Source organism: Ovis canadensis, chromosome 23 (assembly GCF_042477335.2).
Source record: "Ovis canadensis isolate MfBH-ARS-UI-01 breed Bighorn chromosome 23, ARS-UI_OviCan_v2, whole genome shotgun sequence".
NCBI lineage: Eukaryota > Metazoa > Chordata > Mammalia > Artiodactyla > Bovidae > Ovis > Ovis canadensis.
In genome coordinates this window covers 56,937,598-56,965,554 of record NC_091267.1, presented here as the reverse complement: position 1 = coordinate 56,965,554, position 27,957 = coordinate 56,937,598, and the positions used below count along the sequence as shown (strand labels likewise).

General features: G+C 39.7%; 1 protein-coding gene across 1 annotated transcript in view; it reads right to left on the bottom strand.

Annotated features, from left to right (window-relative positions):
* CEP192 (centrosomal protein 192) overlaps nucleotides 1-27,957 on the bottom strand; it is a 74,136-nt gene that overhangs the window by 45,764 nt on the left and 415 nt on the right. Inside the window, exons 2-16 of the mRNA XM_070289467.1 lie at nucleotides 27,780-27,950; nucleotides 23,608-23,775; nucleotides 22,402-22,527; nucleotides 19,909-20,084; nucleotides 17,999-18,048; nucleotides 16,796-16,916; nucleotides 15,212-15,360; nucleotides 11,891-12,251; nucleotides 11,334-11,477; nucleotides 10,143-10,207; nucleotides 9,367-9,576; nucleotides 7,361-7,487; nucleotides 6,125-6,243; nucleotides 2,686-3,517; nucleotides 2,466-2,592 (exon numbers count right to left, since the gene is read on the bottom strand). Of these exons, the coding sequence (XP_070145568.1) occupies nucleotides 2,466-2,592; nucleotides 2,686-3,517; nucleotides 6,125-6,243; nucleotides 7,361-7,487; nucleotides 9,367-9,576; nucleotides 10,143-10,207; nucleotides 11,334-11,477; nucleotides 11,891-12,251; nucleotides 15,212-15,360; nucleotides 16,796-16,916; nucleotides 17,999-18,048; nucleotides 19,909-20,084; nucleotides 22,402-22,527; nucleotides 23,608-23,775; nucleotides 27,780-27,889 (2,885 nt within the window). The 5' untranslated portion in view covers nucleotides 27,890-27,950. The remainder of the gene's footprint in view (nucleotides 1-2,465; nucleotides 2,593-2,685; nucleotides 3,518-6,124; nucleotides 6,244-7,360; nucleotides 7,488-9,366; nucleotides 9,577-10,142; nucleotides 10,208-11,333; nucleotides 11,478-11,890; nucleotides 12,252-15,211; nucleotides 15,361-16,795; nucleotides 16,917-17,998; nucleotides 18,049-19,908; nucleotides 20,085-22,401; nucleotides 22,528-23,607; nucleotides 23,776-27,779; nucleotides 27,951-27,957) is intronic.

The window sequence follows — 27,957 nt, the reverse complement described above, 5'->3', positions numbered from 1 at the left end:
GAGCACAGCCCAGGAAAAGCAACTACAAGACGCAGACATGTACACTTACACTGATGACAGGAAAAGCACAGGCACAATAGCAGGAAGATAAACTGGAGCCAGAAGTTTGGCCTTGGCAGGAAGGGCTGTCCTGCAGCAGAAAGGACAGGAGGACGTGGCATGCCCACCCAGAGAGCATGAGGCAGCAGCCAGGAGGACAAGTGACAGCAGAATGAACCTCAGAACCTGCTGTGACCACCTTCTTTCCCACCAAGCCTGACATCTGGCCCTGGCTGAGCGGTGGGGATGCAGGTGGCTGACCCTCAGAGAGGAGGAAGCTCACCAATCCCATGGTCACTTTAGAAAGGGCAACAATGCCATTGTCAAAGTATCTGACCACGTGCCAAGTTCATGAGAAAGTTTAGCATCTCCCTAAGGTATGTTTCCTACACTTAAAGAATGAGTGCATTTTCTTAGGCACACAAGATAAAAACAGGTGGGTCCAAGTATAAGAGCAGCCAGCCCAGCATTTTGTCTCTGATCATGCAGTAAAGGGCAGGGTGAAGGGAAAAAATCATAATGTCTTTATATGGCACTTAGTTTTTATTAAATACCTGCATATACAATTTAAAACTATAAAAACCACAGAAAACAAGATAATATTGGAAGGTACACAGGAGTTAAGAAACAATAAAGAGAATCTGAAAGGAATCTAGAAAGCAGCAATGTGAAATGCAAACAAAATGAAAAAGAAATTAAAAGAGAAGCATTACTATTGTGATGGAAAAGCTCTGTGTCTCAAACTATGGAGGTGGTTACACACATTCACATCTGTGATAAAATGGAACAATTCTAGCCACACACCATGCCCAGGACAAGGTCCTGGTGGTGACCCATGCAAGAACTAGGGAAACTGGGGAGGGACACAGGCTCTCTTTATACTAGCTTTGCAACTTCCTGTGGCTCTAACAAGTTTCTCAAGAAAGGGGGGGAAAAATGAAAAAAAGAAAAAAGAAAAGATTAAAGAGAAAATAAATGCAGAAGTCAAGCAAAATTTGGTCAGGACCAATATTTTAACAACTAAAATAATAATAATAAACCTTCCTGATAAAAGGAAGCTCGACTCCAAATACTGAAAGGGCACTGCATGACAAGGCGCTGCAAGGTGGCCAAGAAGTCAACACAGAGACACAGCCTAATGAAGTCACTAGACTCAAAAGCATCTTTAGCATAAAGCTTACCAAAAAATCATGTCAAGTGTGAGGCAAAAACTGCTGCCATATAGAAAGCTTACTTTATTAAATGTAAGGACTCTGTCTTTGATGGCTTTATAAAATATCTTTTATATGTTTCTTTAAGGAAAGATTTTAGTAAGCTGGAAATTTTACCTAAGCAGTGAAATTATCCTGAATATTTGATATTTTCAAACAAACTGAAATTACATTTGATATCCAAGTTACGTACTAAGTGCTGCCCCAGCTGTTCCTGGACTTTACATATCTTGGGAAACAGTGTGAGTAAGCTGGAGCTACGAATTCACAAGAGCAAAAAGTACAAGAGGGGAAAAACTTTTTAAAGACTAGAAACTGTACAATTCATGTCACAAAGGGCCATTCACTCTCTTTAATACATCCAGGGATCCAAGAAATGGAGACAAGAAAGACTAATAGGCCAATACACATAGACACATCTGATAAAGCACTATATTTAAACTATTCAAAGTTCCATAGACACACATACGTAACTATATACATGTAAACTTTTGAAGCAATGTTGACTTACATCATTTTTGAAAAATTAAAGTTTCTATAACTTGAAGATTAAGTTAATCTATAGACTGTATTCAAACATGTAAAATATTAGCATTATTATCCTAACCTTTGAAAAAGCACCTACCAATCTCATTAGTATTAAGAGCACAAACTAACACTGTTAAGATAAAAAAAAATCCAAAATTAAGTTATTTAAAATGCTAATAAGAAAACAGTGAACTGCATATCTTCATCACACACAGATATAAGAGCAAGTCAGTAAGACTCTTTTGGAAAACAGGTTGCCAATCTGGAAAGCCTGAAAGTACTCTTATTCCTGACTTGGTAATTTTACTTCTGAGGAAATCAGTTACAACACAAAGAAAAATTTTATGAGCAAACTTGTTCATTCCAGTATCATTAAAATGGCAAAAAAAAAAAAAAAAAATCCAGTATCTCCAATATCTACCAAAAGCACCAAATAAACCATGACAGATCCATAATTCAGTATATAACATTAATTTTCTTTTAAATACAAGGAATTATTGCAGTGAAAACAGCAGAGTATAAAAATTTGCAAAGAAATATGGCTTGAAAGAAACTCACAAAATATAATTGTTAGCTTTGAGAGATGAACCTATAGTGACTAGTTTTCTTTACATTTTATTCCAGTTTTCCTATACTGAGCATGTATTTTCATTACTAAAAAAAAAAAAAAAAGAAGTAAGCACCTACCCTGATAAACTAGTTCCTGAAATTTCACTAGGAGAAGAATGACTCAGTGGAGAAGTGGAAGGTCGGAAGCTGTCCTCGCCATTCTCCGAGCCGTGTCCACCTCGCTCAGGAGAGGGACTTTTCAAATCTATCAGAAAGATGTATTTTCCAATAAGGACACAGAAAAAAACAAAACATTCCATGCAATTTTTTGAGTGTGACCAATTACTCTGACACTTACCAACACTTTTAGGTGAGATTATGGAATGGTTTTCAAAAGCCACGTGCTTTTCACTGTTACTTGTCTCACTAATGCACTCATTTTGCCTTTGGTAGTCTCTACTCTCCTGTAGGCCTTTACACTCTTCTGACAGCCAGAGAGATGCTACTCTGGGGTTCCCAACGACGGAGCAACTATCAGAGGCTGGAATGGGTATGGAGGCAGCTTTTTCGCCATCACCAGAATCTGGGGATTTATGGTCAATGGAATGTGTCTTTACATCAACCGCTGTACCCGCTCTCTCACCCACATTTGTAAGAACTGAATTTGAAGAGCTAATTGTTCTCAGCGATGCCTGATCCACAATGTCTCCACTTTCACCATAACAACCGGCTGCAGTGCCTATCTCTGGCTCCCTTACGCTTATGCTAGTAGCACCCAGGTCCACCACATGGATGTCGTGTGTAGTCCGTTCTTTGGACAAAGATAAATCCCAAATACCAGACACACCAGCTCTTGAAAAGTTGTCCAGCCCACCTTCACACTGACTAATTTCTGTTTTCTTAAGGTATCTCTCCATATCAAATGTGCTGGATCCATTACTTTTTTCCAGATCATTAGGTAAGAAATGAGACACAGCAGAATGGTGTCTCTGTTTACCATCCTCCTGACAAGTCTTCTCTCGGGTTTTATTTGAAAGTGCTTTGATCATGGTGGCAAGCTGGAGAGGGTCAGCGCTCACTGATGCTTCCGCAATGGCAGAAGCAATGGTGCTTATCCTCAGCACAGAGTCACTCTCACTGGGCAGCTCGTCTGTATGTCTCTGAGGTTTGCTGCTGACAAGGAAAGTGTCCTAGAGATCAGAAACTTCACATCAGTTCCATGTACATATACATATCAGTTTAATCTTTATTTGTAAGTGCTACATAAGATCTAACAGCAGCAAGAAATTAATAGTATACCAGTTGAATCTCCTAATGAAAAAAAACAGCTGCTATCAACTTTAACTGCAGAGTACTAGTTCACTTACAAGGTCTGATCATCAGCTGTTCAAAAAACATCTTCAGGAGTTAAAACGCTAAAACTGAATCAGAGAGTAACTGTAAACCAAAAAAATTAAACTACTGAAACTGAGAAGCCATCGAGTCACAGTGATTCCAAGTATATTCTTGGTAATTTTAGTCAACTGTTAGAATTATTTATAAGCAAGACAGAAACAGATGCGCTGGGTAAAACAATGAAATGGAACCAACAACAAAGCAACATAAACCTATTTAATATTTTTTAAATACAAATTAAGACTTCAGCCTCCAGGAATAGCGGACTAAGTAATGCAAACCAACTCTGGCTGAGAGCAATCAGAACAACACAGCATGTTCAAAAACAACTCTGAGAAGGTACTAGACAGCTAAAAAAACGGAATGAAAAACTATGGGGCCAAAATCCAAGAGAAAAGAGAATCCCAGAGGGGTGAGCCCAGTCCTGGGGATGCTATTCCTCAGGGTCTCTGCTGATTCAAGAGGGGGCTACTGCTAAGACGTCAGGAAGCTTAAGAAGCTAAGAAAATAATTTTTTAAAAGAAGCTCAGAAAAGCTGCTCTTAAGGGAGTAAGAGTACAAAAATCAGATTCAGAGTCTGCCAATGATAAGGGAGAGGTGGTGATCACAGTGAACATCCACGCTTTAGGACACGACCACAGAGGGCTACACTTAAGGAGTAAAGGTGGCTTAGCTCTGAACAGCTCGATCCCAAGAACTGAATTAGAGCAACCTAAGACTGCTGGGGTTCCTCACTCAGAAGCAAGTAAAAATCCTGTCTGGAAGGCATCTCCCATGGACTCAAATATTTCACCAGCTTTTCCTGTAAAAATGTACTCCTCACAATGCTCCAAGGTAATGTGTCCCATATTCCAGAAAAAGAGAACTGCAGAGCATGCAGACAATGGACTCTCAGAGTCTAAAACACATCTCAAACATCAAGTCTAACAAAACCTAAAACATACTTAAGGAAGTAAAAAGTAACATTAAGGGACTTCCCTGTGGTCCAGTGGCTACATTCCCAGTGCAGGGGGCCTATGCTTGATCCCTGCTTGGGGAACTAGATCCTGTGTGCTGCAACTAAAATGATCCCATGTGCCATAACTAGATACATACATACATATTTAAGAAAAACAACAATGACACTGAGAACTCAACAGAAGACGAGAAATTATCAAGAAAGAACTAAATGTAAATTCTATAATTAAAAAACACAATAACAAATCAAGAACCCTAAGGACAGGTTTCACAACTTGGACACAACGGAAAAAAGAATCAGACTTGGAAGAGAAGTCTTAAAAAAATAATTCAGAATGCAAGAGAAAGTAACAGAAAACAGAACAGAAAGAATATAAAAGAAAAAGATACTGAAAAGTCTAACATACTTGTTAACAAACATACACCAAACAACTATACGTTTCAAGAATAAAGGTAAAGTAAACCTATCTTCAGACTGACAAAACAGAGGATTCATTACCAGTAGTCCCTCACAAAACAAAATTGTAAGGGTATTTTTCAAGCAAAAGAAAATTAATCTTAAATGGAAGGTCACAGATATACATTGGTTGTATGTAATAATAGTAATCACCATCAACATCATCATAATCTCTTATGGGGTTTACAAAGAGAAATAAATATAAACAACAGGCAATTATAAGACTGGAATAAAGTAAACTGAATGTTTTATGATACTTTTAATGTTAAGGAAGAGATAGGGAAAACCAAAAAACCCCAACATGGACATGAATTTGAGCAAACTCTGGGAGACAGTAGACAGGGAAGCCTTACGTGCTGCAGTCCATGGGGTCAAAAAGAGTTGGGCATGACTTAGTGACTTGAACAAAACAACAACAAAATAGCCAACATACTTTTACTATAAAACCACACTATTTAACAGTGTCATACTGATATAAGAAAGATTTCAAATATCCATCAACAGTAGATATACCGATGGCAGGATATGCATGGTAGAATACTATACAGCAATGAAAATTATCTACTATACTGATCATAGTTGAATCTTAACAAACATAAGTGAAAAAAAAGAAAAAATATATGCTACTTGTACATGATTTCTTACATTTAAAGTTCAAAAAGAGATGAACAGGTGACAGTGTTAGAGGTCAGACAGGAGAAAGCAGTCTTCACAAGGGACAAAAACATGGCTCCTGGGCTACTGACAACGTTCTCTTTCTTGACCTTGGGTGTACATGGGTGTATAAGTTTTGATAACTCACTAAGTTTATGTTTTATAAACTCTTTTGTACATTTACTATACGCTGATAATTTTTAAATGATACTTGTAATAAAATTTAGTAAAAAAAAAAAAAAGTTATGCATTTTTACATGTGACCTTATCTTGATCTTGTAAAGAATTATGACAACATGGGTTTTAGTGCTCCCTTATGAAAGGCTTAAAATACCTCTGCTTTTCCTTTATTGGCAGTTAATGTCACATCATTTTCATCCACTTGTGAAATACTCTCCAGTTCTTCAGCCTGAAGTGTAACTGATCCTTCACTTAGCTGTGCCTTTAAATCTCCTGTAGAAAATACATAATACTCAATTTACATCCATAAACTATGTCACAGAGACAATCCATGCGATGAAGTGTGAGGTGAAAGTCGCCCAGTCATGTCCGACTCTTTGCGACCCCGTGGACTATACAGTCCATGGAATTCTCCAGACCAGAATACTGGAGTGGGTAGCCTTTCCCTTCTCCAGGGTATCTTCCCAACCCAGTGATCAAACCCAGGTCTCCCACACTGCAGGTGGATTCTTTACCAGCTGAGCCACAAGGGAAGCCCAATCCATGGATAATGACCACTAAATATAATTAACAAGGAAGAAATCTTTATATACCAAATATCAGTCAGCCTCATAAAAACTGTTTAAATTTCCTTTGTCTTACAGTCACTAGGACAGAGAACCATATCATTTGTTCATTTAGCTGGATTCTTCAAAGTCTAAAGTTTGAAGAAGACTGTGGATTTTAATCTCTTCCTTGCAAAATACTGATAACTTCATTTAATACTTTTCACTTTGAAACATTTCATGAATATGCAAGTTGAATTTAAAAATAAGGAACTCTTTATAATAACAGAAAGTCAGTACTATGTACAGCCTCTTTATCCCCCCACTCCACTCCCCAGCCTCTGGAATATAAGCTCTTTAAGGACTAAAGCACATTTTATACCATTTCATAATATAATACATTAGGCATTATATTAGCAAAAAGCAGCTGTATGATAATTATATATTAATCATGGAAGTCTGCCTTTTAGTACTCAGATATTTATCATATTTATACTACCAAGGCCCAAATGTGAAAACTCTTCTTTAAAAGTCTACCTAAATAATACATATAGTAAGTTATAATTCATTAACTCAGTAGTTTAACATGCCAAAGTTAAGCCGATCGATCACCTGAACAAATTATATTCCATTCACTTTGGTTTTTAACAGAAGGATTTAGGTGAATTTTGGCTGACTTGTTTCAGGTTTAAACTGAAAAGGCAATGTGAAGTTGTATAAAAATCAAATCGGTAACTAATATTCAAAAAATTCAAATACTTTCTTCCTCAGAAGAACATGATCACACAACCACTAATTTACAGGTTAAATAAAAAGTTTACTAAAAATTTCATTTAATCCATTACCTGAAAAAAAACCATGGTTAAGATCAGCCACTTCTTTTCCCAAATTACTTCTTGATAGGTCTGATTTTCTTATTAGGGCAATAGGTTCTCTTTTCTCTGGTGATCTAATAAAATAACCAAACGATGGCTACAAAATAAACATGTCAATTATTTTATGTTCAATTCCTCTGAGAAATTCTGGAATATTTTATCCTAATACTTGTAACCTAGTTAAACGGATTTCAACAAAGTAATTCTGATTTTCCATTTAAACGTAAGTTGCTAGAAATGAACATTGCAAGTCCAGACAGGACCTTTTATTTCCTTACTGCTAGCTATCTGTAATCATCAGAATGAATACTGCCAAATAATTTGCCCTTACTAAGAAATCCAAATGAAAACAACCCAGAAACAACACTGTTCCTTCAGCAATTATTATTATTAAGCACCTACTATCTGTTAGGCACTGTTGGTAATCATCAGTGACATATCAGTAAAAAAAAGATAAAATTTTCTGCCTTCCTGGAACTTATAGTACTTAGAAGGGTATTTTATTTTACACAATAAATAGGTCCCTGAAAACCTGTATTAAGATTAGGCATGATCCTACTGCCTTGGATGAGCATTCAGAAGGTCTGCATTCAAGGACCTTGCTCAGGGGCAGGGAATTCCCCATCCAGCTTCTTTCCAGAGCTCTCACACAACAGACCTGAAATGCAAATTCACTAAAGGCACTCAATTTTCAACTCATCTTCACTTGGGGATATCTTCCTTTGATCCAGCAACCTGAACCAAGCAACATTCCACAACTAACACAAAGTAACAGATACATCTTTCTAGTACCTGGTGTTTTATCCAGCTGTTCAGAAAGGAATTCAGTTACTCTTCAGCTTCTCTCATAATGTCAAAACCAAGTGATCCAGGAAGAAACATCTGCCTAAGTATTTACTCTCATTTCTTAATTCACTGCACAGATAGGACCCTCAGTTCAAATTTTTCTGTAAATTGGCAGTGTTCTAACTTGCTAGCTGTTTCAAATTACACCCTCAATGAAGCTCACTATGACAGCACCAAGTCCCAGCACGGAATTCTCCAGAGGCACTCCTGCGCCCTAGACTCTTCTGTTTCCTACTGCCATCCTATTCCCCGGCCTTCGCGGCACCTCCTATGTGGCTCAGTCTCTGCCCACTGATCCTCCTCTGGGGCTTAGGAGACTCCTGCCTTCAGTTCCTCTCACATCTGGGCCTGAAAACTACGCCCTGCCTCCCTGTCCCCGTGAGATGCCCTCAAGCTCTGTGAGGGCCCCTCATGACCTGGCCCTTGTCTACTTCCACCAGCCATCCGCCTGCTGCCCCACTCACAGGAGCTGTCTGCCTGCTCTCTGCTCCTTGAATGTGCCACTCAAGCTCCACTTGGCACCTCCAGGCCTTCACTGTGAACACGCCACCTACTCCCCACCTGTCAGGCGCCAGCACAGCGCCCCTCCTCAGACACCGCCCTGACCCTAGAGACAACATAGCTTCCCCTCCTGCCTCATACAACTTACCACTTCCACTGGCATTTAAAACTTTTTACACGTACATCTTACTAAACCAAAACACTACTATATTTCAAAACATGTTTTTAGACCAGAGGTTTAAAAATTAATGTATCTCTGAATTCTTCCCACAACCAAAGACATAAGAGAAACAAACATCAAGTACTTGATGCACGTGAAGCTGTGCTAAACACCGTAGTGCAGCAGCACAGTAACCCCCAAACCCTGTAAGGCAGTGTTCCATCCCAGAAATCGGAAAATTAAGGCACAGAGGAGTTAAATGCATTGTTCCATGACGCAGAACTAGTTAAAAGACAGAGCTAGGACTGGAGCAAGGGTATGACCACTAAAAATCGAAACCTTTTCCCACCATCCCACCACGCCCCTATTCTGTCTCTGCTTTAAAGACACTATGATCTGGCTACACTGTCACTGCATTCAGTACATAAGGGCTGGTGCATTTACCACTCCCAATATACATGGTACTTACTCTTTTCACATTGTGACCACCACCAAGGCAACCAAGAGCTTCAGACCTTTGAGCAAAGAACTCCCCTAAAGACAGACGTAAGTAACTGGCATCATCTCTGTCCACATCTGATGCACTCAGTGATCTCCTCAGCAGACCATAGTTGACCGAAGTTCCCCATGATGTATCTCCAAGGGCAACAGACATGTTCTGGGCATCTATATTTTCTTCCTAGGAAGAAAGTTATCATTTCATTTCTACAGCAAGCTTTCTGTTTTTCTAACACATAAAATACTAATTTAACTAAGGAAATTTAAGTACTTAAATTTTTAAAAAGTTTGGACAAATTCAAGCTTAAGCAGCTAAGAAATGTTAATGAAGTCCAGAAGAAATTTTTAATAGTTGAGTTACAATACACATTGCTTTAATATACTGCTTAATCAAATACTGATTGTCATTGATACAAATCTTTAGAAAGGAATGTATCTTCAAATAAAAACAAATAGCACTACCTCAGTTTAAAACATGATTAAAAACTATGGAAATATCTTTGAAGCCTATTAAGGCAGTTTTAAGTGAATTAATAACCATTATTTCAGTAGGCCATTTATTTTTCAATTAATAAATAAGTATATGAAGGAAAAGGCAGAAACTATCTAAATATAAGGAATATCAGGATGTAATTCTATACTATGTATCTATGTATTCTATGTATTCTCAGAAAGAAATGAACATTTTACCTACATTTAAATACAAGAAAAATTCTGAACTGTTGTTAATGTCAATAAAATACAAACCTGCATAAACTGATGCTCTTTATTAAATTCTTCTTCATCTTGTGCAATCAAATCCAATGCATCAGCTTAAAAAAGAAGTTTACATAATTATATTATACTAATACCCAATTAAATACTAGCATATAAATAAAACTTAGCTAATTAGGGAAATGAAATAGTAAAGAAATAAAACTGAAAATAATATGTGAAAGCTTCCATCAATGAACTGATGGCACATCTGCATTAAGCACCCAAGAGTACATGGTTCTGGAACTTTTCGTAATGAACCCCCTACTGCAACTGATTTCATCAGGTACTAACTTGCTCTAACTTACTAACAGGGCTTTACAATGTAAGCTTTTTATAAGATTCACATTAATTTCAGCCTTGCAAATCTGGCACACGAGAGTTATAGCAGCTGCCCATGATATGTATGGAATTTCATCTGGAACCATCAGACTGACAAGCCCCTCTATAAATTCAAAATGGTGTGAACTACCTATTCGTCCCAACACCCAGGATTGCCCCAGTTTTTGAAAGGCAAAATCCCACATCCAAGCAAACCCCACAGCCTGGGCAAACAGGGACAAGTGATCACCCAGTGTCTGTTCCTCAACGTTTCAACTGAGCAACTGTTTACCTTAGGAAACCAACGGGCACACAGCCCTCCATCTCTAGGCCAAGGCCACAAGGCTAGGTGAGTGAGCAGAGGGCCAGATGTAACACAATGGGGAAGGTGACAGACAGACTGGACAGCAAATGACCCTGCTTAAGGCATTAGAATTAACAAACCTGACTGAGGTTCCTAATGCTCTCATCCCCTGAGATCTCATTTATCTTTCTCGTCACTTTACTCTCATTTCTACACTATGAACTTTTATTCTAAAATGGATTCGCTTTTGTAACTTCTCATTTATTAGAGTAGTTCTTTTGTTCAAGACGATTTATAAAGTGAGAAAGTAAAGCCTAAGGTGTACTAACTGCAACGCACAGATGCTAAAGTGACTTGTTGTCCTAGATTAGGGACAGCTTGGCTCAGTCCCAGTGATGAGCAATGATGGACGTGAGCCTCTGTTCCTGGAGAAACAAGTGAGGAGCTAAGCACATCCTCCAAAAGGGATTTGATGTGGCCGACCAGGATGACAGACTAACCTCAGAAGACCATCAGAAACAATGAAAACGATTAAAAGCAGAGGCTATCAGAACACTTACAGCCAGATCGGAAGTCTTCGCTCAGTTCATTACTGAGTGACACATTGAAATCTTGTTCTTTATCAAAAGGTGTATAATACGCGAGATCAGTGACCCATCTGCCCTCCTCATCCTGATAGACCACACTCTGTGGTGGGTTCGCTTCTAGAAAAGAGAATTCCAAACACATCCAATGACACACAACAAACAAAATGATATTTTTAAATGATTTCATTTAGCTGACTTATCTTAGTTATCAATGGTATTGAAATCTGCCCCAAATTAGGAAACCCATTTCCCCAAAAGGAAAGCCTCTCTCTGACGGTGAAATCACCCAGCCTTAGTTCCAGTAAACTCCGTCACAGAGGATGAGGGAGGAAGGAGAAGACAACAAACACTGACAAAGGCACTTTTCCACCAGATCTGTGAATAAGTACACCATATTTAAATCCACAGAACATGTATATACTGTAATATGAAAGATTACACAAGTTTTACTTGGAAATACAGTGAGTATAAGTATTTTATATATTTCTTATTTTTATTTAAAAAGATAAAAGAAACAAAGGCCCACTCACGGTCCTTGGTCTTTCCAACCAACTCATAACTTTCGCAGGTTTGCCTTTCACTGGTGGGTGACCATGGAGCATCAGTGGAATTAAATGCACTGTCACTAACAGGCTTCAAAGATGCTACATCCACATTTGTTTGAATGGACACTTGAGGCATCTCAGTGTCTAAAAATCTATCCACAGGCAAAACAGTTTCTGAGTCTGACGCCAAATGCTTATTTTGATGAGGAGACCCTTCCTCCAGCTTTAGAGAATCCATCAAATCAAAATCATCTTTATTGGCATTTGTGTCATGAAAGTCAATGGGGTTAAGTTTGGCACTAGGAGTCCTAAGAGTCTTCACCAGAACTTCTGCTCTTCTGCTTTCCTTTAAAAAGTAAATAATAGACCAGAAATAAGTTTTGTTTTTTGTAACTTCTTTCAAAAACAAAAGTTATGCAGATGACATAAAATATTTATTTTAGAAAGGAACGGACTACACAGTATTCTTCTAGACTGTATGTGAATCAATCGTAAAGAATTTACCAAAACCAATGGCAAATATACACCAACAGACTTTGATACCAAAAGTACGGCCAAGGTACTCACTATAGTTCAGGATTTTAGAAGTGTAACTCTTGTAACTACCTTCCTACCCTATCTAAAAGGATAGGAAGGCCATCAGTGTGGCTAGACTCAAAGAATTAATATGATTAACAGACTTTGAAAACACAAATGAATCACATTTAATAGGAGTAAAACAGCAAATACTACAAATGACCATTAGGAGTCTAAGAACAACTGCATTAGACACAGCAGATTAAGCCATGGCCTCGAAAACACTCTCCAACAATCCTTCCCAAATGGCACTCCACACTCTTTCCTAGAATAACAGCTGCTGAAAGGGAATTGTGTGCCCACAACACTCTTCTCAGATATTCAGCCACTGCTAACTATCAAGTGCCAGCAAAGCCTTTAATAGGCTTCTCTGCTATGAGATGTATAACAATAAAAACAGCTTCACAGGTAAGGCTTTCAGAGTCAGGATACTACACAGAGATAGCTCTATATAAAAGATAAGATACTGACTTTGAAGTAAGTAATTTAAATTCTAGTGAAATCACTTATTGGTGATTTTCCAACAATTTTTTATACAAAAAATAAACAATCTCCACTTTATCTCAAAATAAACTCCAAATGACTTAAAGATTTAGATGTAAAAGCACTAGGAGAAAATACAGATGGACAGTTTTATATTCTTCAGTGAATAATAACTTCTTAGTGGAACACTTTTGTGGGTTAAACTCTATCTCTTTGAAAAGATGTGTCCAAGTCTTATCCCCAGGTGGTACCTGTAAACTGTGGCCTTATTCAGAAACAGGGTCTTTGCACATACAACTAAGCTGAAGATCTTGAGACAAGAACATCCTGAATTTGGAGTGGGCCTTAAACCCCACAAGCAGTGTCCTTACGAGAGAGGAGGAGACCTCAGAGGAATCAGAAAGACAGGGACAGGCCATGTGAAGATGGAGCAGACAGTGGAGCCATGTGGCCATGAACTAAGGACACCAGGCCCCCAGAGGCTGCAAGAGGCAGGAAGGAGACTCTGGGGGGCACTTGGCCCTGTCAACATTTTAGAACTGTGAGAAAGTAAACTTCTGTTGTTTGAAGTTACAAAACTTTGGTAATCTGTTCTGGCAGCCCTAGGAAACTATCATAAACACCTGAAAAACTACCAAAAGTGTGAAATACTCAAGGACCAGCAAAGGGAGACCCAGTGAGGTCACAGGAGAAGTTGCCGTCTCCAAGGAGAGAAGCCACAGGGGCCCACCCTGCTCACACCTGGATCCAGACGCCCTACCTCCAGAACTGTAAGGAGATATGCATCTATTGTTCAAGTAAAAAAAAAAAAAAAAAAAGTGCACAATGATCAAAGTATCTCAACATAGGAAGTTTATAAAAACAAGTTAAAATATGAATATTCCAATGAGGAAAAAAAAAGACAAAGGAGACAAAGAACTGACATTTAAAACTATTTTTCATATAGAGTACTAGCAAAGATGAAAAAGAACCAGAAAGCAGGAAACCAGCTCTCTCCTCCACAAAGCACCTGAAAACAATGCTGAAGAAAGAATGCTCTTCAGGCTAACAGGGCAAAGCTACCACCTATGGGACTGTGACTGATGGTAGCATGCAGAGGAAGACAGGACGGCACAGGGAGGAAACCTGGAGCAAAGCCACTGGTTGGCAACCCATTCCAGGTCAGAACTTCTAACACACCAGAGCAGCCCCTCATTGCAACTGAAAGTCACAAGTTAAAAAAAAAAACAAAGGCAGGGGGTCATTACAGCTGCTCTGACAGCTTGTACACCTAAACACAAAAACAGAGGTCTCTGTCTATACTTGGACACTGTAAACCCAGCAAAACTTGAGAGTAAGGAAATGTGAGACAGGAAAAAAATAAAAGCAATCCAAAGGTCTCTCAGGAGACAGGGTTTCAGGAGGAGGCAAAGAAAGCACATGAAATCCCACAGACCACCTCCTGATAACAAAGGAGAAGGAGCAGGAATCTAACACATTCATCAAGATGGTCAAAGAGCACTACCAACAGGAGACAAGTGGAATGACAGGCCTTTCCCGAGGATGTAATCTGAGTGCACAGCACTGCCCTCTATGTTTCAACTGTTCACACCCGGTATGTTTAATCAGGATGGGAAAGCAGTCACATATATCTAGCATATGGATCATTTTACAAAACAATAGGCCTAAACTTTACAAAAAGTTTAATGACATGAAAGACATTCATGTCATGGCAACCAAATACAAGTGTGACCCTCAATCAAAGCCTGGATCCAAAACCAAAGAAATAAAAGGACATCTGTAGACAGTGATAAATGTGAACATGGACTGTGTATTCATTTAAATCACAACATCAAAAGTTACACTAGCAAGTAAAAATTGTGATTATGTAGGAAAATGTCCTCATTCACAGGAAGTAAACATTGAAGTGTTAGGGTGAAATATCTGCAACTTTCTTTCAAATGACTCAGTAAAAAAACTACTTTTTGAAGGACAAAGAAAACACAAAAATGTTCACAACTGGTTGACCTGGACAGTATACAGATATTCAATGCATCACTCTTAATTTTTCTGCAGGTGAGGGAAAGGTAAGAAGCAGCAGGAAAGAACAGAAAGGGTATTTCTCATCAGCTTGTATCTGGGAAAATAAAGCCCAAGGAAAATCAACAGAAGTTTTATGTTTATAATTTATGTTTATAATTTTCTAATGAGTCCAGTAATAATTTTATAATGTCAAATTTCTAAAAAACCATAAAGATTGAAAAATACCTGACTAGGATCACTTGTAGGTAACTTAAAATAATTTTCTGGAGGTTCCTGTCCTTCTAGGTCTTCATACATCATTCCTGGAATCGCCAGTTGCTCAAAATAAGCCTCCAAATGATCATCATAAAACTCTTCATCATCAATATCATCATCTATCAGTAAAATGGAGGAAAAGTAATCAATAAGGTTAATAAATCATTTGCATCAACAGTCCATGTGATTCTGTCTAAACATTTGACATGAAAAAACCCATAGTTTTCATCTATAAATCACTAAAAGCATTCTAATATTTAACCAAAGTAAATACTTAACCTTCACTGAGAAGACAACACAGAAGCAGCCACCACCAAACACTGGAAGTTAGGATAGGGCAAGTGTGGCCATGGGAAAAGCACTGTTTATTCAGAAAGCAGTGTGGCAAACGAGCAACTATCAACAAAGGACAGATGAGCCTGCCACAGGAGAAATAAAACTAAATCCCAGTGAATTAATGGTTAATGCTAATATGAAACCTCAAACAGTATCTGATCTTAAAAATGAACAACAAAAAAAAGATGTAACAAAGCTGAGTACCAATATGATAAAAAATTTATCTTCCACTAAACACAGAAAGTTACAGACAGACAAATAAAACAACAGTGGCAATGCTTCTCAACGTTCTACACACAGCCTGGCAAGGGCAGGATAAAACTAGAACTGTCAACCACCTGTAACAGTATTGTGAGCCTTTTCAAGAGGGTAATTTTCCTACTGCCTCTGAGAATCTAGCATACTAAAATAAGAACCTATATAAATTCAGGTCAACAATTCCTCATCCACAACTTCATAATCTAAAAATATTTTTAAAATTTTAGTAGCAAAACCCATTTTGATTTTACAGTTTCAATTTATCCCACTTAGCTCACCAGCCTGGCCTCCAAAGCCATGGATAATTTGGTCTCTGCCTACTTTCTGGGTTTATTCCCAAGTTCATCTTCCCATAGGTGCTATAAACCTGCCACACAAAAGCACTGGCTACTCTTCAAATGTTGTCTCTATGCCCCCACCTTAGGGTCTCTGCTAAAGCCGTTCCTTCTTCTTAAATGTACATTTATTCAAGTGTCTGTTTTAGGCCTATCAGAGGTCTCCTTTCTCAAAGAGGAAAAATGACCTCTTCTTTCACTGAAGCCTCACAAACACATTCCTCAGTCAGAATTAACTTGTCACCCTCCTATGACCCACACACAGTTTGTATCATTGAAACACACTTCAGAGGGGAGCCATGCATCTCTTTGCCCACTTGGCAGGACTTTCAGAGCGCAGGGGCAAAATATCTCATTGAACCCCAATGTCTTAGCATGGTGCTTTAACTGTTTATATGGTAATGATACTCAACAGAGAGATGAGAGTAAGCCTATCAGGAGTGCTATAAAGAAAAAAAATTTTAACTCCCATCGCTTAACGGAAGCGGCCACTTGAGTGCTGGTGGATAAGCAGTAAAGAAAGCAGAGAAACAGCTGTACAATCACTACGGCAACGAGGCAGCAGAAACAAATGGAGCAACAAGCTCAGGATGAGGAAAAGATGAGCCAAGTTTCATGACGCTACCAGAAGAATCTTCCAAGCTGGCAAGTGATATCAGTTTCTCGTTTTCTAGGAAACTAGTAAGGCTTAAGTCACTGTTTGGATTCCTCTCTTCAAAATGTTTTCCCGCATCAGGAACACCAATCTGTAAGAAATAAAACAAAGTGAGAAATAAAATTCAATCATTTTACAAAAATAATGTTAAAAAAAATTCTTTCAAAAGTAAAATAAAAATTGCTTTTCCTTTTTGTAAGATTTTCAAGTACTTTGTTTACATTTATAAACATGAGACTGCTGGACACAAACTGTTTATCTGCTCAGCATCTGTCCTCCAAGGAGTCGGTCTCTTTTGAGATCAGGGGAGCATGCAGTGTGGTTCAGTCACACCTCTGTATCTGTATACATACACACACTGATGCCCAGAGGCATGCACACAAAGAAGCAGATGTAAGGTCCAGAGGCTCACAGAATGAAATTTTACCCCAATCCACCACCTGGTACAGTGATTTACAGAGGGGAGGGTGGACCCAAGTGAGCTCATTAAAACTGTGATTTTTTGCTAGTTTTTTAACTCTACACTTAAAGAAAGATGACACTCTTCTTTTTGGTCATGAATGTTAAAAGTGTACACTCAGGTTGCCTACAAACAAATTCATCCTCCCCACCATTCAACAGATGATAGAGTGCCAGCTCTGTGCTGGGGACTCAGAATGCAGAACCCTCACCCCATAGAGCCAGTACTCCAGAGGATCCAGCATGGAGCCAGGCAGAGCAGCGGTGCAGACAGCCCTGGAGACTCAGGGAGTCCCAGGCCAGCCCTATTCCCCACTTCCTGGTTACTTATAGCAGTTCACAAGTAGAAGACTTCTACCTAATATTAACGGTACTAAGCATTCATACTTGTGAAACAGGAACTCTCCTAACAATAGAAATTGGTAACAAGAAGGCAATGGCAGCCCACTCCAGTACTCTTGCCTGGAAAATCCCATGGACGGAGGAGCCTGGAAGGCTGCAGTCCATGGGGTCACTGAGGGTCGGACACGACTGAGCGACTTCACTTTCACTTTTCACTTTTCACTTTCATGCATTGGAGAAGGAAATGGAAATGGCAACCTACTCCAGTGTTCTTGCCTGGAGAATCCCAGGGATGGGGTAGCCTGGTGGGCTGCCATCTATGGGGTCGCACAGAGTCGGACACGACTGAAGTGATTTAGCATAAAAGATTACCTTATTCTCTTTACTCATCCAGGATTGTGAACAAAAATCAACAGGTGAGTCTGTTAAGAAAACAAAAACAAAAACTGACAAACCAAGGTATTTTATCAACTAAATACCTAACAACTCTCAAAGATATTAATAGCAAATTAACAAACTAAACAATTTTTCCCTTTAAATAGAGCACTTGTGAATGATAGTATAGAAGCCGATCAGTGGCAGTTAAATTAAAAAAAGTTAAATTAAAAATCGTAGAAAAGCTTAAAAAATTATACACATACCAAAAACACCTGAATAGGAATCTGATCAAGTCTTTAAAGCTAACTTCTGCTTTACAGAGGATGTGGGAAAGATATAATCAAGGAGAATGACACCATGAATGAGCAAACAGTAGGACAGCTCCAGGAGGACAGGCCTAAAGACACCACAGCAAATGAAGCAAAACACAATGGACCCTTCCACGGACCCCAATTCAAGCAAGTCAACCGAGATAATCAGTAAAATATGGACCAGGGTACCATACGCATCAATAATAGCACTGTGGTTACCCAGGAAAATGTTCATATTTTTAGAGAGGCAAACTAGTATACAAAGGAATAAAAGGATGTCTGGATTTCTTAAGTATCAGAGGAAAAGGTAATAAAAAACAGAAAAGATGAAGCAAGTGTGACAAAACTTTATACTATCAAAAACTGTGAGAGATACATGGGGAGGTTTTTTTTTAAACTGATATAAAACTTTAACCCTCTTAAAATATACAATTCAATGGTTTTTGAAACCATTTACATTTACAAAGTTGCATAACCGTTATCACTCTCTAACTGCACAATGTTTTCATCACATCAGAAAGAAATGCTGTGCCCACTAACAGTCACTCCTCCTTCTCCGTCCCCCAGGCAACCACTAATCTTCTCTGTCTAGTGGATCTGCCTATCTGTACCAACAGATAAATTGACTTGTAGCATATGGCCTTCTGAGTCTGTTCTCTTTCACTCAGATGCTTTCAAGGGTCTTCCTATTATAGCACATACCAGTACTTCACTCAGTTTTAAGGCTGAATAATACTTTTCTGAACACACACACTACATCTTATTTATCCATACATTAGCTGATCCATACATTAGCTGATGATTATTTACACAGTCTCCACTTTTTAGCTACTGTGACTAGTCAAGTTATGGACACTCAGGTATACAAGTTTTTGTGTAGATACATACTGTCACTTCTCTTGGGTGTATGTCTAGGACTAGACTGGCTGGGTTGTGTGGTGAGGCTATGTTTCACGTTTTGAGGAACCATCAAACTATCTTCCACAGCCACACCACTTTACTTCCTAATAAGCAATGTGGTTTCTACAAGAAAGGAGACTTCAGCTTAACCAAAAAGGACAATGGAGAGACTGATTAAGAGATCTTCTCTTACAAAAGTATTACAACATTAATAAGTAAATGCCAAATCAAAGCATTTTTATAGTATCATAATTTAAGATAAATACTGGTCCAAAGCCAGAGAAACAAGAAAGGAAATTAAAACTGTGATATCACTTATATGTGGAATCAAAAAAAAATACAACAAAGCAGTGAATATAACAAAAAAGAAGCAGATTCATAGAAATAGAGAATAAACTAGTGGCTACCAGCAAGGAGAGAGAAGGGGGAGGGGCATTATAGGAGCAGGGGATTAAGAGGAACAAATTAGTAGGTCTAAAATAAGCTACAAAAACATACTGTACAACATGGGGAATATAGCCAAAATTTTATAATAATTATAAATGAAGTTTAAGCTTTGAAAATCATGGATCACTATATTGTACACTTGTAACTTATATAACTGTACATCAACTACATTTCAATTTAAAAAGATATTTTTAAAAAGGAAATTAAAACACACACATTAAGAAATAATTTCTCCCAGTGGCATACCTTGCTCTTGCCCCAGAGGGGAGGCTCTGTCAGAAGGACTCTGGCTCAGGAACGGCTCTGCAGCTCTGGCCTGCTCCCCTTCTGCTCCTGCTCCATCACTGGGAAAAGCAGACTCTCTGAGGACAGCATCTGACAAACACTGACTTCCTGTCTGGTTCTTTTTCTTAGCAACAGAACTTTTAAATTAGGGAACAGAATAATAATGAAATATTAGTTACCTTGTGTATATCTATAAAATACCCATTAATCAGTCATTTCGCAAAAAGTAGACACAGTGGAAAAAAAACATTTCTGGACCCTGCCACATGCGAGGGACTACACCATCATTTTAGGCCAGCAATGTACATCTATCAAAACCAAATACACTGTTACTCTGCCTCTCAAGTGATAGAGTGAGGTGCTTTTTTTCCCCTTCTTTCCCAGATCTGTGAATCTATCACATCTAGAGGAACGCTCAGCTTTTTAGAAAACAAGACAGACTTAAAGGATATTGGGATATTTGCCAAATAGCTACTTCTGTGAATTACAAATGCTTTTAAGTCATACTTCTGTCCCTGCCACTGTTCTTATCCCTGTCTTCCTTCTGCCTCTGATGTTTCATATACAGATGAAAAGCTTCTTCCTTAAAGGCAATTTTTCACCCAAACTACTACAAAAGTTCCTGGTTCTCTCACCGATCCCCACGGCCATTTCACCAGCAAAAGGAGGGGGAGGAATGGAACTTCAGGAAAAAGTTGCTACTGTAACAAATTCATCATGTGACAAATGGATACCCAGGGTCAGGCTTATATCAGGCCATGATGAAAGAAAATAAAATAGTTTTTTCATCAATTCCAAGTTCTAACTCTCTGTCCTAGTTTCTCCACCTTTTTATTACAGCTGCAGTAGACAGCTGAATCAAAAAACAAACAACCTGATTAAAAAATGGGCAGAAGACCTTAATAGACATTTTCCCAAAGACATACAGATGGCCAACAGGTACATGAAAGATGCTCAACACTGATCATCACCAGGGAAATGCAACTCAAAACCACAAAGTGGTATGGCCCTTATACCTGTCAGAATGGCTAGCCTCAAAAAAGACAACAAACAGCAAGTGAAGAGAATGTGGAGAAAAGGGAACCCTCCTACACTGCTGTGAGACTGTGAACTGGTACAGCCACTGTAGAGAACAGCACGAACAGATGACCAGTCCAAGTTCGATGCATGAAGCCGGGCACCCGAAGCCAGTGCTCCTGGACAACCCAGGGAGGGGAGGCAGGTGGGAGGGTGTTTAGGATGGGGGGGGAACACATGTATACCTGTGGCTGATTCATGTTGATGTATGGCAGAAACCATCATGATATTGTAAAGTAATTCTCCTTCAATTTAAATTAATCGATTTAAAAAAATTGAAAACAGAATTACTATATGATCCAGAAATTCCACTCTTGGGTATTTATGCAAAGAAAATAAAAACACTAGCTGGAAAAGATACACGCACCCCTATGTTCACTACAGCACTATTTACAATAGCCAAGATATGGAAGCAACGTAAGTGCCCATCGACAGATAAATGGACAAAGAAAATGTAGTTGTGTATAGTACTTGGCCATAAAAATGAAATCTTTTGATTCAAAGCAAATCTAGAATGAATATACAGAGTTAACAATTTTTATAAAGTATTTATGCATGTATGCTAAGTCATTTCAGTCGTGCCAAACTCTCTGCGACCCTATGGACTATAACCCACCCGGCTCCTTCCTCTGTCCATGGGGATTCTCCAGGCAAGAATACTGGAGTGGGCTGCCACGCCCTCCTCCAAGGGATCTTCCCAACCCAGGTATCGAACCTATGCCTCCTGCAGCTCCTGCACTGCAGGTGGATTCTTTGCCACTGAGCCACCAGGAAAGCCCCATGTACATGTATATGTGCATAGAAAATCGTCCAGATTAAATAAAAAGATGCTAAGCTGCTAAGTCACTTCAGTCGTGTCTGACTCTGTGCGACCTCACAGACGGCAGCCCACCAGGCTCCCCCGTCCCCGGGATTCTCCAGGCAAGAACAGTGGAGTGGGTTGCCATTTCCTTCTCCAATGCATGAAAGTGAAAAGTGAAAGTGAAGTCGCTCAGTCGTGTCCGACCCTCAGCGACCCCATGGACTGCAGCCCACCAGGCTCCTCCATCCATGGGATCTTCCAGGCAAGAGTACTGGAGTGGGGTGCCATTGCCTTCTCCGAAATAAAAAGATAATCAACATCTATTTTTTAATTAGCAGGTTGACAGGTCTTTGCTGTCTTCCTTACAACTGCCTGTATTTTATGATTTTTTCCCAATGAGCATGTATTACTCTTAGAAAAAAATTTTGAAAGACTAAAAATGTTATTAATATCATATAAAGAAAACAGCTAAAGATTCTTAGAATTGATTAGAGACACAATCAATGTTCATCTTCCATCAGACTGAGTGAGACTCGCTCTTAACACAGTGAAAGCAAGATGAAGTAAGAACTTACTCATCATCCGAGAAGACAAGCCGTAACCTCTCTCTCGGCTCATCTTCACTCTGGCTACTGGGCGATGTCTCCGATGGAACCGAAAACTTCCTTTCCACTAAGTAAGATGTCTGGACATCAGAATATCTACACACAAAAATTTTGTTGCAATCGTTAATAATTAAACTATACATATTTAAAATTCATAGGACTGTGTGACTATAAAATCAATCGCCAGGGGTAAAAATAGATAGGGCCCACAGTGTTGAAAACCATCACCGTACCTGTAAATCACTGAAAACCTGTGTAATAGCAGAACATATATTTTCAACAAGAAACTCGTGGAAATCATAAAGCTAAAAGTTTTTAGAGTTAATCCAACCCCTCCATTCCAAAGGTAAAGATGATGCTCCATATAAAATGTTTAGGTTGGGAAGAGGATGGGAAAGAGGTTAGAGTTCCTTTTTTTAATTAAAGATTTCTCTGTAGCATGCAAAAGCCTTAAAAAAAAAAATGTATGTAATTTAGTTGTACTGGGTCTTTGCAGCTACAGGGGCTTTTCTCTAGCTGCAGCGAGCAGGAGCTACTCTCTAGTTGTGGTGCACCAGCTTCTCACTGAGGTGGCTTCTCTTGTGGAGCACAGGCTCTAGTGCGTGCAGGCTTCAGCAGTTGCAGTGTGTGGGCTCAGTAGTTGCAGCTCTCAGGCTCTAGAGCACAGGCTTGATAGTTGTGATACATGGGCTTAGCTGCTCCGTGGCATGTCAGATCTTCCTAGATCAGGGATTGAACCTGTGTTTCCTGCACTGGCAGGCAGATTCTTTATCACTGAGCCACCAGGAAAACCCAGAAGTTAGATTTTTAAGCACAGGCAAACTTCACACATTACACAAAATGGGTGAACTATACACATCACATTTGGGGATGCAGCTCAAATCACCAGCTGCCAGGGGGCTGAACTAATACAAAGCCAAAACACCATGAACAGAAAAACCACTGGTAGGTCAAACGGTCACCGGTCACCAGTGCTCAATCCCAAACCTACCCACCCACCACTGATAAGGTGAAGAAATAGGAGGTTTTATCTTCTATGTTGACTTTACATAAATGGTCATCTCCCTCAGATAAAGCAAAAGCTCAAGCTTGGCTGAGAAATTTCACAGAAGTATCAATATATCACAGGCTTTAAGGACCTGTAAAAATAAAATCATCTGTTAAAACAATTCGTACCTGTTTTCAGAGCTGGATCGATTTCTAGCAAGTGTGGAAACAGCAACAGGCAGGCCAAGATTTGAAGAAAGAGTGACATTTTCCAAAATCCCACTATTACCAAGTAATGAATTGGTTAAAAAGCTTGGAAATGACTCCTCGGCTATACCTCGAAAATCTTCCATCTCACTGCAACAATAAAAGTATTCTTATATATCAAATATTACTACAAAAATTTTTCAAATCATTAAGAACAGAAGCCTCATAAATCTTAGAAAACTGATAAAATTCTTTTTTTGGAACAGCACTAAGGGGATACTATAGCTGAGAATATAAACCTCAAACTATCTTCTTACAATTAACAAAACAATGAGATACAACAGCTTAATTCCTCTTGAATTTTGAATTTACTAATAAAGAATCAAAGAAGAAAATGACATCAATGGCACATACAGATGATTTCAGGACATTACTTAAAAGTATACCAGTTGAATACACATCCTAACACGGAATAGAAAAAATAGAACCAGCAAAATCTAGCCCCTGATTTCAGAGATTAAGGATGAGTTAACGGTTTAAAAAGTGAGTCTATCCAAAGAAAAATATTCAAGTTTATAAAGTATATCTGGCACATGGACAAGACAGAAATGGTAAAAGTGGCACACACAGGTTAGGTCTGGGGAACCCTGGCACACTCCGTACTGATGTAGAACCTCCACTGCACGCTGGCCACAGGCTCCATGGATCTCGAGCTCAGTACTCAGGAGATGTCACTTAATTTAAAAAATATTTCAGAGTGCTTCTCATGTAAGGGTTGTGTGGAATTCAGTGAAGAAAGTAATTAAATCAGGAAAAACAAAATGAGAGGATACTGGCCTTATACTTTGAGGAATGCGAAGGACTTTCATAGGCAAAGTATGAAATAAGGGAGCTTTTAAAGAAGACAAACATAAACAGTGGTGGGAGAGATTTAAGATTTATTGTATACCCACTACCTTAACTCACTTATCCTCAATTTACTAAAAAAACAAACTCAGAGACTAAACTAGCTAAATTCATCCAAGGTTGTGCAATTAGTAAGATTCATGCCCAGGACTAATTCCAAACTGTTTTAAACACTAAGTGTATGGTGACCATAGGAGATGCTCCACTGTATTCAGGCAACAGGTAAGCAAAACCATGGAGCAGGTCCCCTAAGACTTAAATGGTGTATTAGGAAGTCTGGCCTAATCCCATCAGCTGAAAGGAGAGGAAGAAAGAGGGCTTAGAGCCTGGAAGGATATTCTAAGCACTGCCACTACTGGTAAGATGGACAACAATGCAGGACTGTGCTAGGTTCAGTGACAAATCACTCATCTGTGAGTTTAGGTATTACAGACTAATCCAATTACTCAACAAAGTAGGAAAAGTCTTAAGATCAGTAGAAACCTACTAAACTTACCTGAGCATAGATGATTTTATCCACACTCCTGGCAGAAACCCACCCTTCCCACTCCAACACCAGTCCCTCCTCCTCAACACTGTCCCATCTCTTGGTGCAGTGGCCCCACCCAAAGCAGCCTTCCTCAATTTCAGCCCAGCTATCCCCTGGAGCCATCACCACCTCTGTCCATGTTCCCTCTGCCTCTCAGACCTCTAGTGGGAATCACTATTGTCCACCCAGCTCCAGTCCTCACTGGAGCCCACTCCCAGTTGGCTTTCATCCCAGGGCCTCACCAAACACTTGTCAACATCACCACTGACCTCTCTGTCGCCTACCCCATAATCCCACGGTCAAGTTTCAGTCCTCGTCTTGGACCTGACAGAATGAAATTCATGCTCCTTCCTCACAGAAATACTTTCCTGGCTTCCAAAGCACCTCTGTCTGACCCCCACATTCACCAGGGGCTGCTTCTCCTCCTTGCCGGGGCCCTCCTCCTCTCCTGGACCTGCACACAGCAAGGCTCCAGGGCTGGCTCAAGGTTCCCCCCATCTATCCAGCCTCACTACATGACTGCCCTCACTTTGGAAGTTTTATATCCCAGCCTGGGCCCCTCCCCTGAGCCTCAGATATTCAACTACCTACCTGACATTTTTACATGGATATCCAACAGGCACCTGACACCTCAACCTTGACTCCACTTCATGGCAACCCCCTCAAGAAAAACCACTCTTCAATCTTCCCCACAGAGAAAACGACAACTCCGTTCTCCCATTGCTCAGACCAAATTCAGGGCCCAAGTCCCCACCAACCAGTACAGTCAGGCACGGCATGCCTGTTTCCTGGCACTGCTTACTCTTCTCTTTATAGCTCACCCGCTTAACTACCCTCTCCCCCACACCGGAATGTGAGCGCCATGAGGGCAGAGACTGGGCCTGTGTCACAGTGAATTCCTATCTAAAGCAGTGCCCTACAAAGTAGACCCTCAATAAATCTGCTAAAGAAAGGAAGGTTTTCAAACTGAGTTAATACAAGCAAATTCATCACCACCTATCTCGAAGGCACCCACCACATCTCAGATCACGCCCCAGTGTTTTTCTCTCTTTGACAGGTCTAATTCCTCTTCTTGATTCCTATAAAGACATTCAAACTCTCCCACATTAGGATGCAGGAAGTGGAAAACCTGTCCCATCCTTCCTCTGCACTTTACCCACCCCCTCCCCGCCGCCACAGCCAACCATCTCATCTGACAGCCTCCCCTTCCGTGTTAGGGACACCCAGGACCCTGACCTCAGTTACACAACGCAGTGCACATGTTATACAGACGAATCTCAAACTCAAATGCCTTCAACAACACACATTGTCAGACAAGAGGCCTCTAAGAACTGAGATCAACTAGAAACTAGACTCCACTTGAACCAATTTAAATGCAGTGAAAACACCACAGCCAATCAAAACACACTTGTGAACCTTATTTTTGAGGAAAATACAGGGCTTGTCTAAAACAAATCCAGAATCACTCTCCATCTTTCTGACTCTGCTACGACCTCTCTACCCAACAGAAAGCCCTCCTGACCAGTCTCAACACCCTACAATTAATCCTCTGCATGGCAGTCAAAGGGACCATCAAACATAAGCAAGGTACCATACCCTTCCTGAAAACGTCAATGAGCCACCTCATCTTCCACGTCCCAGTCTCCTGCACCTGTTCCTGTAACACCCAAGCACATCCCCGCCCTGGAGCTTAGAATATTCCTCGAGATGTCTGCACAGCTAGCTCCTTCCCAACATTCACCTCAATTCAAATGTCACTTTCTAAAAGAGGCGATCCCTTATCATTAAGTGAAACCTAGCCCCACAGTCCGTCACAGTCATTTTACTTTCTGCTAGACTGATGACTGCCTTTTTGTATTTGTCTGTCTTCTTATGCTAAAAAGATTTCTCCTAAAAGCAGAAGACTTGCCTATCCATCCATCACACTTTAAAATCCTGACCAAGTCATCCAGGTAGGCTCCTCAAATCTAGTCTTGTAGCTAAGTTACACATTTACAAACATATTTAACACATCAAAATATACATTAACTCTTTTAAGAGTGATCTCAGCTTAGAAGGAAACAAATCCAAGAAAATTAAGATATTAAGCAAAGATCATTCAGGCAACAATCACTATCAAACAGAAACTGTGAAAGACAACTTTGTTTGGTTGCATGAAGCAAAGCAACAGTAAATAAGGTGGTTGTCCTCAGGAAGCTGACAATCCACTCCAACATGATACAGTGTTAAGTGTAGAAGAGCTTTGCTACGGGTCCAAGAGTAACACCATCCAGAGAAAGATTCCTCCAGATGTAATCTAATGCCCAGTCTCTCTTTTCCAGAACAGGATTACACTTATTCTAAGCCATCCTAAAGCTTTCCTAGAAGAGAAGATCTCCTAATTTCCATCTGTACTGCATTACCAAGCCCCCTGCCTCACCTTAAACCAAATCAGTAGGATGTTGTCTTTCCTTTCACTACATTTGAACTAACCAGCCACCTTTGAGATTTCTCTGGATATTTCCCTAAGGCAATAACTTCAAAACTTCTTGCTCGAGTTTACTAATACTTAATTGCTTTCAAGCCTAGATACATAAAATATCATGGGCTGCAGCTGTGGACCAGAAATATACGAGAAAAAACATCACCTGTGGGGGAAGAAAGCAAAGTCAAACTTCCCCAAAGCTCTAAGATACTATCATTAGGTAGGCACTTTAGCATAGCAGTTTTCAAAGCTTACCGTAAAGTTTGCCCTAAAAACTGAAGTCCGGAGAAAAAGTTGATCTTGGAGCAGGAAAAGCTCCAGTCGAGTGACCTCAGAATGGTAACAGCGAGTGAAAACAGAGTCATGAAAACAGCTGTCCTCCAGGCGACTGCCTCGAAAGGGACCTCATGCTTCAGGGAACAAAGTCTGCCGT